At 63.8% G+C, this 13,728-nt stretch overlaps 2 protein-coding genes across 3 annotated transcripts in view; both read left to right on the forward strand.

Annotated features, from left to right (window-relative positions):
- The first annotated feature begins 6,331 nt into the window (after positions 1-6,331).
- Positions 6,332-8,051, forward strand: DNAJC22 (DnaJ heat shock protein family (Hsp40) member C22). Its single transcript, XM_077838877.1, has 2 exons — positions 6,332-7,171; positions 7,872-8,051. The coding sequence occupies exons 1-2, from the start codon at positions 6,332-6,334 to the stop codon at positions 8,049-8,051; spliced, it is 1,020 nt and encodes a 339-aa protein (XP_077695003.1).
- Positions 8,052-10,839: 2,788 nt separating this feature from the next.
- SPATS2 (spermatogenesis associated serine rich 2) overlaps positions 10,840-13,728 on the forward strand; it is a 47,996-nt gene continuing 45,107 nt past the window's right edge. Inside the window, exon 1 of one of the 2 annotated variants that reach the window (XM_077838212.1) lies at positions 10,840-10,952. The gene's annotated coding sequence lies outside the window, so the exon portion shown is untranslated. The remainder of the gene's footprint in view (positions 10,953-13,728) is intronic. The other variant, XM_077838211.1, reaches the window with a different exon arrangement.

The raw sequence follows: 13,728 nt of genomic DNA on the forward strand, positions 1-13,728 counted from the left end.
AGGTGGGGAGAGGCGCCGGGGGTCCCAGGCTGCGCCCACGGCCCATCACTGTCAGGCACCTGTCTGCGGGCAGCGGAGAAATGCCAAATCTGCGTTTCCCTGACAACTCGCAAACCCTGCCTGGGATAAAGGGCTGGAGCTGCTGGGGGTGGGGGGAGGTTAACCCATTGTGTGCTGGGCCGGCCGGCTGCACTGGCAGGGTTGGCAACCATGTGCCAGCTCCCACCCCCAAATTAGAGCAGGGGGCTGGGAGCCAGGACTCCTGGGTTCTGTCCCACCTCTGGCACAGAAGTGGGGTCTAGTGGTTGGGGGGGGGAGGGCTCGGCGCCAGGACTCCTGGGTTCTATCCCCAGCTCTAGGGGGGCATTTGGCAGGCAGGGACTGGGGAGATGCTAGGGTGCTGGGGGGTGGCAGGGGGCGGGCAGCCGGCGCGGGAGGGAGGGGCGCTCGTGCAAGCCAATCAGGCCTTTCTCATTCTGGGCACAACTCCATCGATCCCTTCGTGTTTCATTCCCAGACGCGAGATCTGGCCCCACATGGAATGGCAAATTTGACATTTTTAAATCCAGATACTTAAAAGAATCAATACGGACACAGGAAACCCGCCCCCCCCCACGCCCCCCACCCCAGCAATCAATCTGCCTGAGCGCGCAGATGCAGCCGGCCTGGAAATCTGTTACAGGCTGAGTGAGTGAGAGAGAGATTGTGTGTGTGTGCTGTGGGGGGAGCCCAGGGCTGGGGGCGCAGGGGGCTGCGGGTCGGGAGTGAGGGGCACCGGCAGAGCTGGGTCGGGGGAGCCCAGGGCTGGGGGCGCAGGGGGCTGCGGGTCGGGAGTGAGGGGCACCGGCAGAGCTGGGTGGGGGGAGCCCAGGGCTGGGAGCGCAGTGGGCTGCGGGTCAGGAGTGAGGGGCACGAGCAGAGCTGGGGAAGGGGGGAGCCCAGGGCTGGGGGCGCAGGGGGCTGCGGGTCGGGAGTGAGGGGCACCGGCAGAGCTGGGTCGGGGGAGCCCAGGGCTGGGAGCGCAGGGGGCTGCGGGTCAGGAGTGAGGGACACCGGCAGAGCTGGGTGGGGGGAGCCCAGGGCTGGGAGCGCAGGGGGCTGCAGGTCAGGAGTGAGGGGCACGAGCAGAGCTGGGGAAGGGGGGAGCCCAGGGCTGGGGGCGCAGGGGGCTGCGGGTCGGGAGGGAGGGGCACCGGCAGAGCTGGGGAAGGGGGGAGCCCAGGGCTGGGGGCGCAGGGGGCTGCGGGTCGGGAGCGCGGGGCACCGGCAGAGCTGGGGAAAGGGGGAGCCCAGGGCTGGGGGCGCAGGGGGCTGCGGGTCGGGAGCGTGGGGCACCGGCAGAGCTGGGGAAGGGGGGAGCCCAGGGCTGGGGGCGCAGGGGGCTGCGGGTCGGGAGCGCGGGGCACCGGCAGAGCTGGGTCGGGGGAGCCCAGGGCTGGGGGCGCAGGGGGCTGCGGGTCGGGAGTGAGGGGCACTGGCAGAGCTGGGGAAAGGGGGAGCCCAGGGCTGGGGGCGCAGGGGGCTGCGGGTCGGGAGCGCGGGGCACCGGCAGAGCTGGGGAAGGGGGGAGCCCAGGGCTGGGGGCGCAGGGGGCTGCGGGTCGGGAGCGCGGGGCACCGGCAGAGCTGGGGAAGGGGGGAGCCCAGGGCTGGGCGTGCAGGGGCTGCGGGTCGGGAGTGTAGGGCAGAATCCAGCCCCACGTGCCCCTCTCCCAGCCTCCCCCCATCGGCTCCGTTCACAGGCAGCAGCTCCTCGCTTGAAATCCCCCGGCCCAGCTGGGCTGCGCTCCGCCTGGCTCCATCCTTGGCTGCTCCCCGGGAGCCCCCCGGGGCGGCTGAGCTCGGAGCCAGCCAAGCGTTGGGCCGCGGCGCTGGAAGATTCTCGGCCGCGCTGCCCGGGGGACTTGCCGCGCAGACGCGGCTGTCATGGCATAAGACAGGCTCGGGGGGGGGGGGGGCGTTGGGGGGCATCCACAGCCCTGTCAGGCAGCCCGGAAACTCCTGCCCCGATGGACAGACGGACAGAGAGACCCAGACGCGGGGGCCCCCAGGATCCAAGGATGCAACCCTCTGACTGGGTATCCCTGCCCCCCCCCAGGAGCCCCCCCCAACTGGTAACCCCTGTGCAGCCCCTGCCCCATGGCTCCCCCCACCGGTCACCCCCAGATACACCCCCCCACAGCCTCCCTCTGCTCCCAGTGGGCAATCCCGAACTCAGATCCGGGGCCAGATTTTGCAGAGCTCAGCGCCCCCCCAGGTTGGGGGGGATTGAATATTCATCTGCCCTTTTCGTTCCCCCCCAAGCTCCTCCAAGGCAAAGCTTTCCAGTCCCCCCACTCCATCCCCCCTCCCCCTCCATGGGCCCCCAGCGCCCCCCACTCCATTTACCCCCTCCCCCTGCTCCATCCATCCCACCTGCACCCGCTGCTCCATCCCACCCCCTTCACCCCACTGTGGCTCTTTAGTTCCCTGCTCACCCCAGTGGATAAATCCGACCACCCCCCCAGCTGCAGGTTGAGCTGGGATGAGAGAGAGACGCCCCCCCTGTCACGGAGTCCCCGGGCGATGCTCTGGAACTGCTCCCCATGAAGCCAGGCAGGACTCTGGGGAGTCTCCTCTCGGGGAGCAGCCTGTCTGCAGGACACACAGCTCACCCGGCTCCACCTTCCTGGGTCTGACCCCGGAGCATTCAGCCTCCTCTGCCCCTCCCTGCGCTTCCCCCAGTGAGTCCGCCCAGGCAGGGTCCTGGGGAAGCCAGAGGGTCCTGCCCCCCAACTCCGCAGTCAGACGGGACTCTCAGCCAGCCAGGAAAACAGAAGGTTTCTTAGACGACAGGAACATGGTCCAACACAGAGCTTGTAGGAGCAGAGAACAGGACCCCTCAGCCGGGTCCATTTTGGGGGGCAGTGAGCCAGACAACCCCGTCTGCCCTTCACTCCATGTCCCAGCCAGCCCCAAACTGCCTCCCCTCCAGCCCCTCCTCCTCTGGGCTTTGTCCCTGTCCTGGGCCAGGAGGTCACCGGATTCCTTTGTTCTCCAACCCTTTAGCTCTCACCTTGCAGGGGGAAGGGCCCAGGCCATCAGGTGCCAGGAAACAGGGTGTCGGCCATTCTCTGTGTCCAGACCCCTGTACACACCTGCCCTCCAGGGCTCCGCAATGACCGTACACCCTTACCCCACCACCCAGATACTCAAGAACTGCCTAGGGGAAACCGAGGCACCCCCACACCATTCAGAGGAAACATTAAGAACAGTCCCGCTTCGTCACACCCCTTCCCCCGCTTCTCCCCTTCCTCTGCCAAGGTGCACTCCGGCTCCTTCCATGCCAGTGGGGTGGGGCCTGGTGTGAGGGGGACACTGGGGGAGCACCTGAGAGGCTGGCGTGGGGGGAAGGTGGGGGGCTGAGGGGTGAGGTGCGGGGAGGGGTCAGGACCATAGCCCTGATGTACAGCTGGAGAAACTGAGGCACAGATAGGGACAGCGTGCACCCCAAGGTCACGCAGCCCATTGGGTGGCAGAGCTGGGCCTAGCCCCCCAGGGATCTGATCCCCTGATTCCGCTGTAACAACTACCCCCCCACACTGAGCTGGGACTAGTGCCCCCAGGTCCCATTCCCTTCCCCCTTGAGCCAGCCGCCTGCACCCCAGCGTTGGACTCCCGCCCCGGGCTCCGGAACAGCCGCTAAGTCCCGCTCCACCCCCCTCTTTGGGAGCCTGGGGGGGCAATGAAATCAAAGAATCCCTCTCAAGAGCCCCCCCACCACGAGCGAAGGCCGGATCCCATTTGCATGGGGGGAGCAGCAGGCAGCTAAGTCAACAGCGCGGGAAGAGGCTGGAGATTGGGCTGATTAATAATGAATTAGAGCAAATTGGCGGCCTGCTCCCTGCTAATCCATGTAAATAGAAGGCACTGCGCTGCTGGCCTCATGCGGGGCGGGGGGGGGGAAGGGGGGGGACTTGCTATGAGCTGAGAGACCCTCTGAAATCTGCTGGACCTGGCCCTTGGCCACACTAACGAGGAGGAAAAAGCGGGGCGGGGGCTGGAGGGATGAATCAATTGCGGGGTCCAGAGGGAGCTGATGGATTGATTAGCGGGGGTCCCCCCCCAGGGCCTGATTCCCAGCCCAGCTGCATGTGAGGTTCACTGGGAGCTGTCTTCCCCCCACCCTGGGGTGGGAATGGCCCCTCCTCCTGCAATCTAGGGTGCTCAGCGCTTTGCAGGATTGGGTCCCATATGTGGGGCCATTGGGCCCACATGCCCCAGAGTCGCCTGGCATCCGAGATGGTCTACCCCCAATGGCTAGAACCAAGGGGCACTTGTCCCTTGGCAGGATCAAGCCCCGAGGGGCAGGGTCCCTCACCTCATCTTCTAGCGAATGTAGCAGCCTGTCCCCCTGGCGCTCCTCGGCGTGGCTGGGACCTGGGGAGGCTGGGGCCAGGTCCTTGGCTTGGGAAACTGCCCTGCTCCAGGCTCTAGCCAGGCAATGTCTGTCTGTCTGGCCCATACACACACTCAGCCTGGTCCAGCCCTCCACTCCGGTCTCTTGTTGGGCCGCACTGGGCAGCCAGGGCCCTCTCTCAAACTCCGCCTGCCCTTCCCGCTGCCTCTGGCCAGTGCCCAGGCAGCTAGGCCTAGTGGTGGGGGCCCATCACCAGGACTCAGGACACCTGGCTCTGCCCCTGACCTTGACCCTGGGCGAGTCACTTCCCCTCTCCGTGTCTGTGCAGCGTGGCCCCTCGAGACACCCCGGTAACAATACAGCTGCCTAGTGGCACCCAGAGGCGGCTGCATTTCAGAGGCGGGGCAGCTGCACACAGGCAGGACGCTGTGGGTGGATGGTGCTGTAGGAGGGTCTGGCTCAGCGGCTGGTTAGCGCCAGCCGGGGGCTGAAGAGCCTGTGCTGGGAATGACCCCCAGATGGAAACGGACGTCGGTTCCCCATCCGCCGCCTCCGACCTGAGGGTGCTGGTCTTGAGGTTACTCTGCCCCCCCTTCCTTCGTGGCTCTCTCCGGCCGGGGAGTGTGTGCAGGACCCTGGGGAGCACAGGGCCCTAGTTAGAGGGGAGCAGATGGAGAGCAGAGGGGACTTGACGCCCAGCTTCATGCTAGACAGCAAAGAGCCGCAGCAGTGGGGGATTCCCACGGACCCCGCGGGCGGATGGCTCCTAGAGCTGGGAAACAGCGTGGGGAAGCCCAGTGCTTAGAGGTCGGGGCCTTAGCCCCTGAATCCTGCCTCAGCTGGCCCGGAGGGTAGCGGCAGGGATGCCCAAGCACAAGGCCCCACGAGACCAGGGCAGGGCTCAGGGCCCCGGTGCGGAAGATCCAGGTGATGGGAGGAAACGAACCTCCCGGGCCCCAGGGGCTTAGAGCCAGGTCAGAGCCGGGCTTGGCAGCGAAGCTGGGCCCAGAGCGGGGGCAGGAAGGACATGCTGGCCCCACAGCTCAGGCCCTGGGGCAGGGCTGCAGTGATCTGGCGCCTAGCGGAGGAGTGAGGGTCAGGAGTCTTTCCACCAGCCATTTCCAGGGGGCTGCATTGTTGCCCTCTCTTCCCCCAAGGGAGCCCCACCAGGGCTGCAGAGGCTGCTGGGAAGGCCGGTGCCCTTTGACGAGTGGGTGTTAGGTGCAGGCAGAATCCAGCCCTCGCCAAGCCCCACTGAGTCAGCGCCCGGACTCACGGGATGTGGGCAAAGTCTAACCCGGTGTGGGGAGCCTGGGAGCAAAGTCCCGGTGGCCCAGCCCCCTCCCCGCCCCACAGCCTGCGTCCGGGGGCCCCTGGCTGGGTGTATGTGCAGAGAGGTACGTGAGCCGAGGTGCAGGGCGGCTCTGGGATGGGGCCGGGGGTTGTTGGGGGGGTGGATTCTGCTCCCTGTTCCTGTTCTCCGGGTGCCCCCGTCCCAGCTCACTCTAGCCCTGGCTCCCTGATGTCCCGAGTGGGGGACATCGAGGCGTCTCCAAGCCCCCGCTGGCCCCAATCCCGGGCGGGATGAGGGCTCCCAGGGCAGGGGGCACCTGGGGTGGAGAGGGACCTGGTTTGGTGACTGTGAATGCCGGGGCACTGAGCACACCTGGATGGGGGGCAGGGGGCATCTCTAGTTACTGTGTTGGGGGGAGAGGGGCAGCCTGGGCCAGGTGTCCGGCTAGGGAGGGAGGCATGGGAGGAGGGATTTTTGCCCCCGCCCCCTATGCCGCGCAATGATCTCTTCCACCCCCCTCCTTTAGGGTGGCAGGACACCTGCGGTACTCCCAGCAGCCAGCGGGGGGCATCGCCACGGGATGATGTCCCACCCCCCCAGCCCAGCATCGGAGCCCGTGTGAGCCAACCCCCCACAACGATGGCCAAGCGGCTCCTGGTGACCTACGCCCTGTGGGCGCTGGGGGGCCCCGTCGGGCTGCACCACATCTACCTGGGCCGGGACAGCCACGCCCTGCTGTGGATGCTGACCCTGGGGGGCTTCGGGGTGGGCTGGCTCTGGGAGTTCTGGCGGCTCCCCGGCTGGGTGGCACGCGCCAATGACACCCGGGAGCCGCAGCCCCGCGGCCCGGAGCCCCCGGCCCTCAGCCCCACGCGCTTCTTCGGCCAGGTCCTGGTGGGGATCTACTTCGGACTGGTGGCACTCATCGGCCTCTCCTCCCTGGCCGGCTTCTACCTGCTGGCCCTGCCGCTGGCCGTGGGTCTGGGGGTGCACGTGGTCTCCAGCGTGGGTGACCAGACCTCGGATCTCAGGAGCACTCTGGCGGCGGCCTTCCTCACCTCCCCCATCTTCTACGGCCGCGCCCTGGCCATCCTGCCCGTCAGCCTGACGGCCAGCGTGACCGCCCAGCAGTGCCGGGGCTACAAGGCCTGCCGGGGCACCGGCGAGACACTGCGCGCCCGGCTGTACCACCTGGGCCTGGCCTACCTGGCCTTCACCGCCCCGCTGGCCTACTGCGCCCTCAGCAACACAGCCGCCACTGCCGGCTACGTCGCCCACGTCACTGGCACCATCTTGGCTCGGCTCAGTTTCTTCCCGTCCCTGGGCAGCTTCCTGGAGCAGCTCCTCCTTCTGCCCTACCGCGCCTGGAGGCTGCTGACGGAGGGTGCTGGCTTCGGGACCGGCTCCTTCCAGGAGTGGGAGAAGGTCTATGAGTTTGTGCAGAGCTTCCAGAGTGAGCGGCAGCCGCTGGCGTACAAGGTGGGGAGTTGCCGGCTCCTGGGGTGAGCAGTGGGCGTCCGCCGGGACGTCAGGTCACAGCACGAGGGTGCCGACTAGCGTTTACATGGACAAAGGAGAAGTGTAGAGAGGGGGGTGGGGGCTAGTGGTTAGAGCAAGGGCCAGAGGGCCAGGACTCTCGGGTTCTATTGCTCTCTCTGTGCTGGGGGTTAATGGTTAGAGCAGCGGGGAAAGCGGGGGCCAGGGCCCTTGGATCCCCAGCTCTGTCTGGGAGGGAAACCAGCGGGACCTGATGGGGCAGCGGCTTCCACTCTGGTTTGCACGGAGCAGGTGCGGGTGGGAGTCGTTCAACGCCCAGTTCCAGGGGGAGCAAATGCACGTGAAGGGAAGCACCTGGCTTCCCGAACCTTCGGGGCCACGTTGAGCACTAGCGCCCCCTAGGGGCTGTGCTGCTCCCAGCGGGCTCACGTGACCGCCTGCTGCAGGGGATCTCCTGCACTGCCCAGCTCTGTGCCTGGCCTGGGAGTCTGAGCCTGCACTGCCCATCCTTTGCCATGGCCCAGTCTCCAGGTGGGCTGCAGTTCCTGGGTCTCCAGTGTCCCCAGTCTGGATCCAGCTCCCCTCCCAATCCCCTAAGGGGAAGACCCCAGAGCTCAGAGACTCGCTGCATCCCCCCCCCGCTGCCAGTCCAGTGGGGTCATTTCTCCTTGCAACCCCTCAGGTCTTGGGTCTCCAGGACGGCGCCCCCGTGGAGGAGATTCACAAGAGTTACCGGGACCTGGTGAAGCTTTGGCACCCGGATCACAACCAACACCGGGCGGAGGAGGCTGAGAGACGGTTCATCGAGGTGCAGGCAGCCTACGAGAGCCTCGTGCAGCCGAGGAAAGCCAAGCCCACATGATGGGCAGCACCCCTGGTGGGGGAGGCCCAGCTGCTGCGCCCCTCCCACCGCTTTGCGATAAAAGACTCTATCGCTTTCCTCCCACCCCACAGCACTGCTCCGGGAAGGGCATGAGAACCAGGAAGTGAAACTGACCAGGCTAGCTTTGTGCTCACAGGCAGGGTGAAATGCAAAACAGGGAGCCAGGTGCAAAGGAAAAGGGCCCAGCTGAGCAGCAGTAACTTCAGAGGTTCCTTTCAATCCTGCGGCAGGGACGGACAGGGCACCGGGCTGGCACATTGCACAGGGCAGCAAGAGAAAGGCTTTTGTAGTGTGTGCTTCCCCCCCCCATTCCTGAGCGGGGGCCGGGGGAAAGGCAGGTGGCTCGCTGGATGGCAACTCATTGCCTATGAGAAGGGGACTGGCCATCAGCCCTCCTGGGTGACGTTCCTAGTTCTGCTGCTGAGTCATCGTGTGACGTGGTGCCAGGCATGTCTCCTCCCGGGTCTCAGTGAGTCCAGCTGTAAAAGGGGGCTAGTGCCTGGTCCCCAGGTGGGGTTTGAGGTGACTGGTTTCAAAGTGCTTTGAGATCCAGAGATGGAAGGTGGCTGACATGGGCAGGGGCTCATCAGAAACCAGGGATGGGGGGCAAATTATCAGAAGGGCCTCAGTGAAATGGCCAAAAGTGCTCAGCACTCTGTCGCTCCCCTTGAGAACAAGGGACTGTGGATTGGGCCCAGGGTGTGTAATAAAGCAGGGTTTTTCCTTTGTAATTTTCGAGGGCTGTCGCTTAGTCTCGTGGCTGGAGCACTGGCATGGCAGCCAGGAACATGGGTTCTAGTCCTTGCTCTGCCACTGAACTTCTTGGGCAAGTCACTTGATCCCTGTTTCCCTTCCCACTCTGTGTCTGTCCTGTCTGTTTAGACTGCACGCTCTTCAGGGCAGGGACCGATAATGCTGGGTTTGGCTGCCGACAACCCCTCCCTGCTGAGCTTACACCATTCTCAGGGCCAACCCGATAGCTCGCATGCAGGGGGTGGAGTTGCATCAGCAATGTTTTATAACTGACCAGGCAAACACGCACCTGGTGTTGATTTGCCACCCGCTCCTGTTCCAACAGGCCAGGGTCCATGTGCAGCCGGGGCCAACGAGCGGCTCCCACGCACGACTGGGGCCAAACACTGACAAAGCCACGTGTCGCTGACGACTGCCCTTGGACCGAACTTGGTGGTGGCATGGGGGCTCTGCACTTCGCTGCCCCAAGAAGGGTGGGAACTGTGTTTTACCCTATCTTTGGACAACACCGGGCTCTGCTCTGGGCCTGCCGGCCGCTTGTCCTACAAATAAACTGCACCAACGAGACACTTTGGGTTGAATGTGGGAACGGTACATTGATATTTGACAGCGTTGTGATGCCCTGGGTGCCCAGTAGGTGTCGGCATCAGACTGCAGGTGGAAAGAGGAGAATCAAAAATAAAGGAAATAAAGCCCGAAGCTGGGCTGAGGCCACTCCACAGAATAAGAGGACAGGTCCCAAGCAGAGAGCGCAGGCGAAGTGCGGAGAAGGGAGGAGTGTGGGGCTTGGGGTGGCCTGTGCTGTGATGCGTCGAGGGCAGAGGTTACAAAGGCCAGGCTTGGTCAGAACTTCTGGGAAGGGCTGGTGGGCTCCAGGGGATGGGGCCTTTGGCTGCTGGGTCACTCGTTCCCATCCAGCCCAGGACAGGAAGGGCCTGCTGTTTTACAGATCCAACAGCGTTGAGGAGGGCAGTGGTGGGGCCCTCGGGGTGGAAAGTCTGGGCAGAACGTGGTGCCGGGGATGCTACTTGGGATGTGGGACCCTGGCGTTGACAGAACAGAGACTCCGGAGCCAAAGCTGCCCAGCTGGGACCTGGATGGGGACCAGGCCCCCTGCATGGGACATGGAAAAGGGTGGCCAGCAACCCCAGAGCCAAGGGCCCCCCTTGGGAGTAGGCTCCATGCATGGGACAGGCTGGGACCCTGGAGGTGGGGAAACAGTGACCCCAGGGCCCCCAGAGCCCGGGGCCCCCCTGGACCAATGGCCCCAGACCCCCAGGACCAGTGACCCCAGAGCCCAGGGCCCCCAGGACCAGTGACCCCAAAGCCCAGGGCCCCCCAAGACCAGTGACCCCAGGGCCCCCCAGGACCAGTGACCCCAAAGCCCAGGGCCCCCAGGACCAGTGACCCCAAAGCCCAGGGCCCCCCAAGACCAGTGACTCCAGAGCCCCAGGACCAGTGACCCCAGGGGCCCCAGGACCAGTGACCCCAAAGCCCAGGGGTCCCCTGGACCAGTGACCCCCCCTGAGGTCGGCCCGCTGGCTCCGCACCAGGCTCCAGCCTCAGCACATCAGTGTTGCGACCAGCTCCCAGCTTCGGCACTTTCCGGAACAAGCTCGGCTCTTTCCGCCAGGTCCGTGGCAGCAGCTTCGGCAATTTCCGGCTCAGCTCGGCTCCCCCCGCCCTGCCCTTGGCGTGAGCCGGCGAGAATAGGGGGTGGAGCCAGGTATCCTCTTGGACGCTGTTGGATTGGCCCTCGACCGCCTCTAGCCACGTCCCTCTCCTGGGCCGTCCTCGCTACCCGCATTGGCTCGAGCGCTCTGCTCGCCCATTGGCTGCGGCGCGCAGGAGGCTACGCGAGGGAGGCTCGCCTTGTCCTATTGGCCGGTGGGACTGGGATCGGCCCCTCGCCGCTCCTTATTGGCCGGCGGGGCTCGGTGTCCCGTGCCGCCATTGGTTGGCCTTGCTGTCCACGCCCCGGGTTTCCGACTCTAACGTTCGCCATTGGCTGGGTGGCTCCGAGCCCTTTTCCCGTTGGTTGGTTGGGCTCGCTGACTCTCGCCGGGGTCGGTGCGGGGTCCCGCCCCCCCTTTCCCCGGTGCCTGGCAGCGGCGGCCTGAGGAGACGGTGAGGGGGGCGGCGGCGTCTGGCTCCCTGCGCGCGGCCAGGACCCGGCGGGGGCTGAGGGGAGCAGCCGGGCCCGGGGGACGCGGGTGAGGGCGGGGGAGGCGGAAGGAGGAGTCGGGGAGGGCAATAAGGAGTAACGCCTGGGGAGGTGGAAGGGAGCTGGGGGGCCCAGGCGGTGGGCACAGGGGTTTGGGGGATTTTGGGGGGGCAGGGGGCTGATGGAGGAGGGAGCGATGGGAGTGGGGCTGGGGGGAGCAGTGCGGGGGGGTCTGGGAGGGTGAAAGGAGAGGGGATGGGAGGGGGGCTGGGGGGGAGCAGTGCGGGGGGTCTGGGAGGGTGAAAGGAGAGGGGATGGGAGGGGGGCTGGGGGGAGCAGTGCGGGGGGTCTGGGAGGGTGAAAGGAGAGGGGATGGGAGTGGGGCTGGGGGGAGCAGTGCGGGGGGTCTGGGAGGGTGAAAGGAGAGGGGATGGCGGGGGGGATGGGAGGGGGGCTGGGGGGAGCAGTGCGGGGGGTCTGGGAGGGTGAAAGGAGAGGGGATGGGAGTGGGGCTGGGAGGGGGGCTGGGGGGAGCAGTGCGGGGGGTCTGGGAGGGTGAAAGGAGAGGGGATGGCGGGGGGGATGGGAGTGGGGCTGGGGGGAGCAGTGCGGGGGGGTCTGGGAAGGTGAAAGGAGAGGGGATGGGAGTGGGGCTGGGGGAGAGCAGTGCAGGGGGGTCTGGGAGGGTGAAAGGAGAGGGGTCAGTGGGGGGGATGGGAGTGGGGCTGGGGGAGAGCATTGCGGGGGGTCTGGGAGGGTGAAAGGAGAGGGGATGGGAGTGGGGCTGGGGGGAGCAGTGCGGGGGGTCTGGGAAGGTGAAAGGAGAGGGGATGGTGGGGGGGATGGGAGTGGGGCTGGAGGAGAGCATTGCTGGGGGGTCTGGGAGGGTGAAAGGAGAGGGGTCAGTGGGGGGGATGGGAGTGGGGCTGGGGGGAGCAGTGTGGGGGGTCTGGGAAGGTGAAAGGAGAGGGGATGGTGGGGGGGATGGGAGTGGGGCTGGGGGAGAGCATTGGGGGGGTCTGGGAGGGTGAAAGGAGAGGGGATGGGAGTGGGGCTGGGGGAGAGCAGTGCGGGTGGTCTGGGAGGGTGAAAGGAAAGGGGTCAGTGGGGGAGATGGGAGTGGGGCTGGGGGGAGCAGTGCGGGGGGGTCTGGGAGAGTGAAAGGAGAGGGGATGGGAGTGGGGCTGGGGGAGAGCAGTGCGGGGGGCCTGGGAGGGTGAAAGGAAAGGGGACGGTGGGGGGGCTGGGAGGGGGGCTGGAGGCAGCAGTGCGGGGGGGTCTGGGAGGGTGAAAGGAGAGGGGGCGATGGGAGTGGGGCTGGGGGAGAGCAGGTGGAGCGGGGGACAGTCTGGGGGCGGGTGTGGGAGTCTGGTGATAGAACAGTGAGAAGAGGTGGGGGACATGGAGGACAGCAGAGCGAGGAGTTGGGGAGAACGGCTGAACGGGGTTATGAGGGAAATGTACATTGGCAGGTGGGCAAACATCAAAGGGGAGACTAAGGTCACGGGTGTTAACTGTTCAAGTGGGAAAGGACTGCTGAGGGCATTAATAGCTGTGATTTATACTGTACACTGTGCACATCCACAGCCAAGTGTCCTGCTGCTCTCACCATCTTCCCCTTACCCCCTGCATCTGTATGTTACACCCACTTGTTACATCCTAGCCTTTAAGCTCTTTGGGGGTAGGGACGGTGTCTTGTGTTTATATGACAACCACTTCAATGGGGGCTTGATCCCCGTTGGGGCCTGCAGGCGTTACTATTGTACAAATAACAAGTGATGACTGGGAATGAGACAGCAGGAATATGTCTGATGAAAGGCAGGTAACACTGCGAGGAGAAAAATGGGCCGGATGGTGCTTGGAAACAGCAGGTTTTTGGCATGGTTTCCCTGACTATTCAAACCATTTAACATGTAACATTTAATAAAGAATCTGTTGAGCAGCTGTGTGTGTGTGTGGGGGAAATATTTTACAGGCTGGTTCAGTAACTTTTAGCACTGGCTGTAAAACATTTCAGTTTTGGTTGAAAACTTCAACAAAATCAAAATGTTTTTGTTTTTTTCTAAATTTACAGCTTAAAAAATGAAGTTTCCAGTTTTCTGATGAAAAGTAATTGTCGGAAAACAGAAAACTCTTTTTTTCCAATAAAAAATGTTTTTTCAAGGAAATCATACTTTCCATTAACGTTTTTGTTTAGTCAAAAACTCAATTTTGATTGAAAACATATGACACAGTCCACATAGAAGTAATACACATCGGTCAGCTAATTTGCCCTGCATCACAAATGTACAGCAGTAGTGTTGGTTGTTGGTGCCACTGTAGTTAAGGGTTTGCCAGCATATATCTCTGTTTTGAGGGAGAGTTGACTTGCATGGTGAACTGTAGATTACTTTTCAAGTGGCTTTCAATTCTTTTATGATTTTGCTGAACAACTGCAGTATAGTCCCTAAGCGAAAGCGGCTGATTAGATTCAAGACAAAGGAAGAGGTGACCTGCAAAGAGTGGGGATAGAGACTTGTGTTTTATAAATTTGTTATTAATACAAAGAAGGTGTGAGGTTTTAAAAAATCTGCTTGTTTTTAAGTTTAAAATATCAAGTCCTGTCTGTTGGATGACTCATTGATAGACTTGGACCACTCAAACTGACATCACAGGAGCCAGGAGAGTGAAAGTTGAGCAACTGAGAGAAAGGAACTTTCAGTGGGACTTCTTAAAATCATCATTCGTTTGTTGTTAACC

Source organism: Eretmochelys imbricata, chromosome 20 (genome assembly GCF_965152235.1).
Source record: "Eretmochelys imbricata isolate rEreImb1 chromosome 20, rEreImb1.hap1, whole genome shotgun sequence".
Lineage (NCBI taxonomy): Eukaryota > Metazoa > Chordata > Testudines > Cheloniidae > Eretmochelys > Eretmochelys imbricata.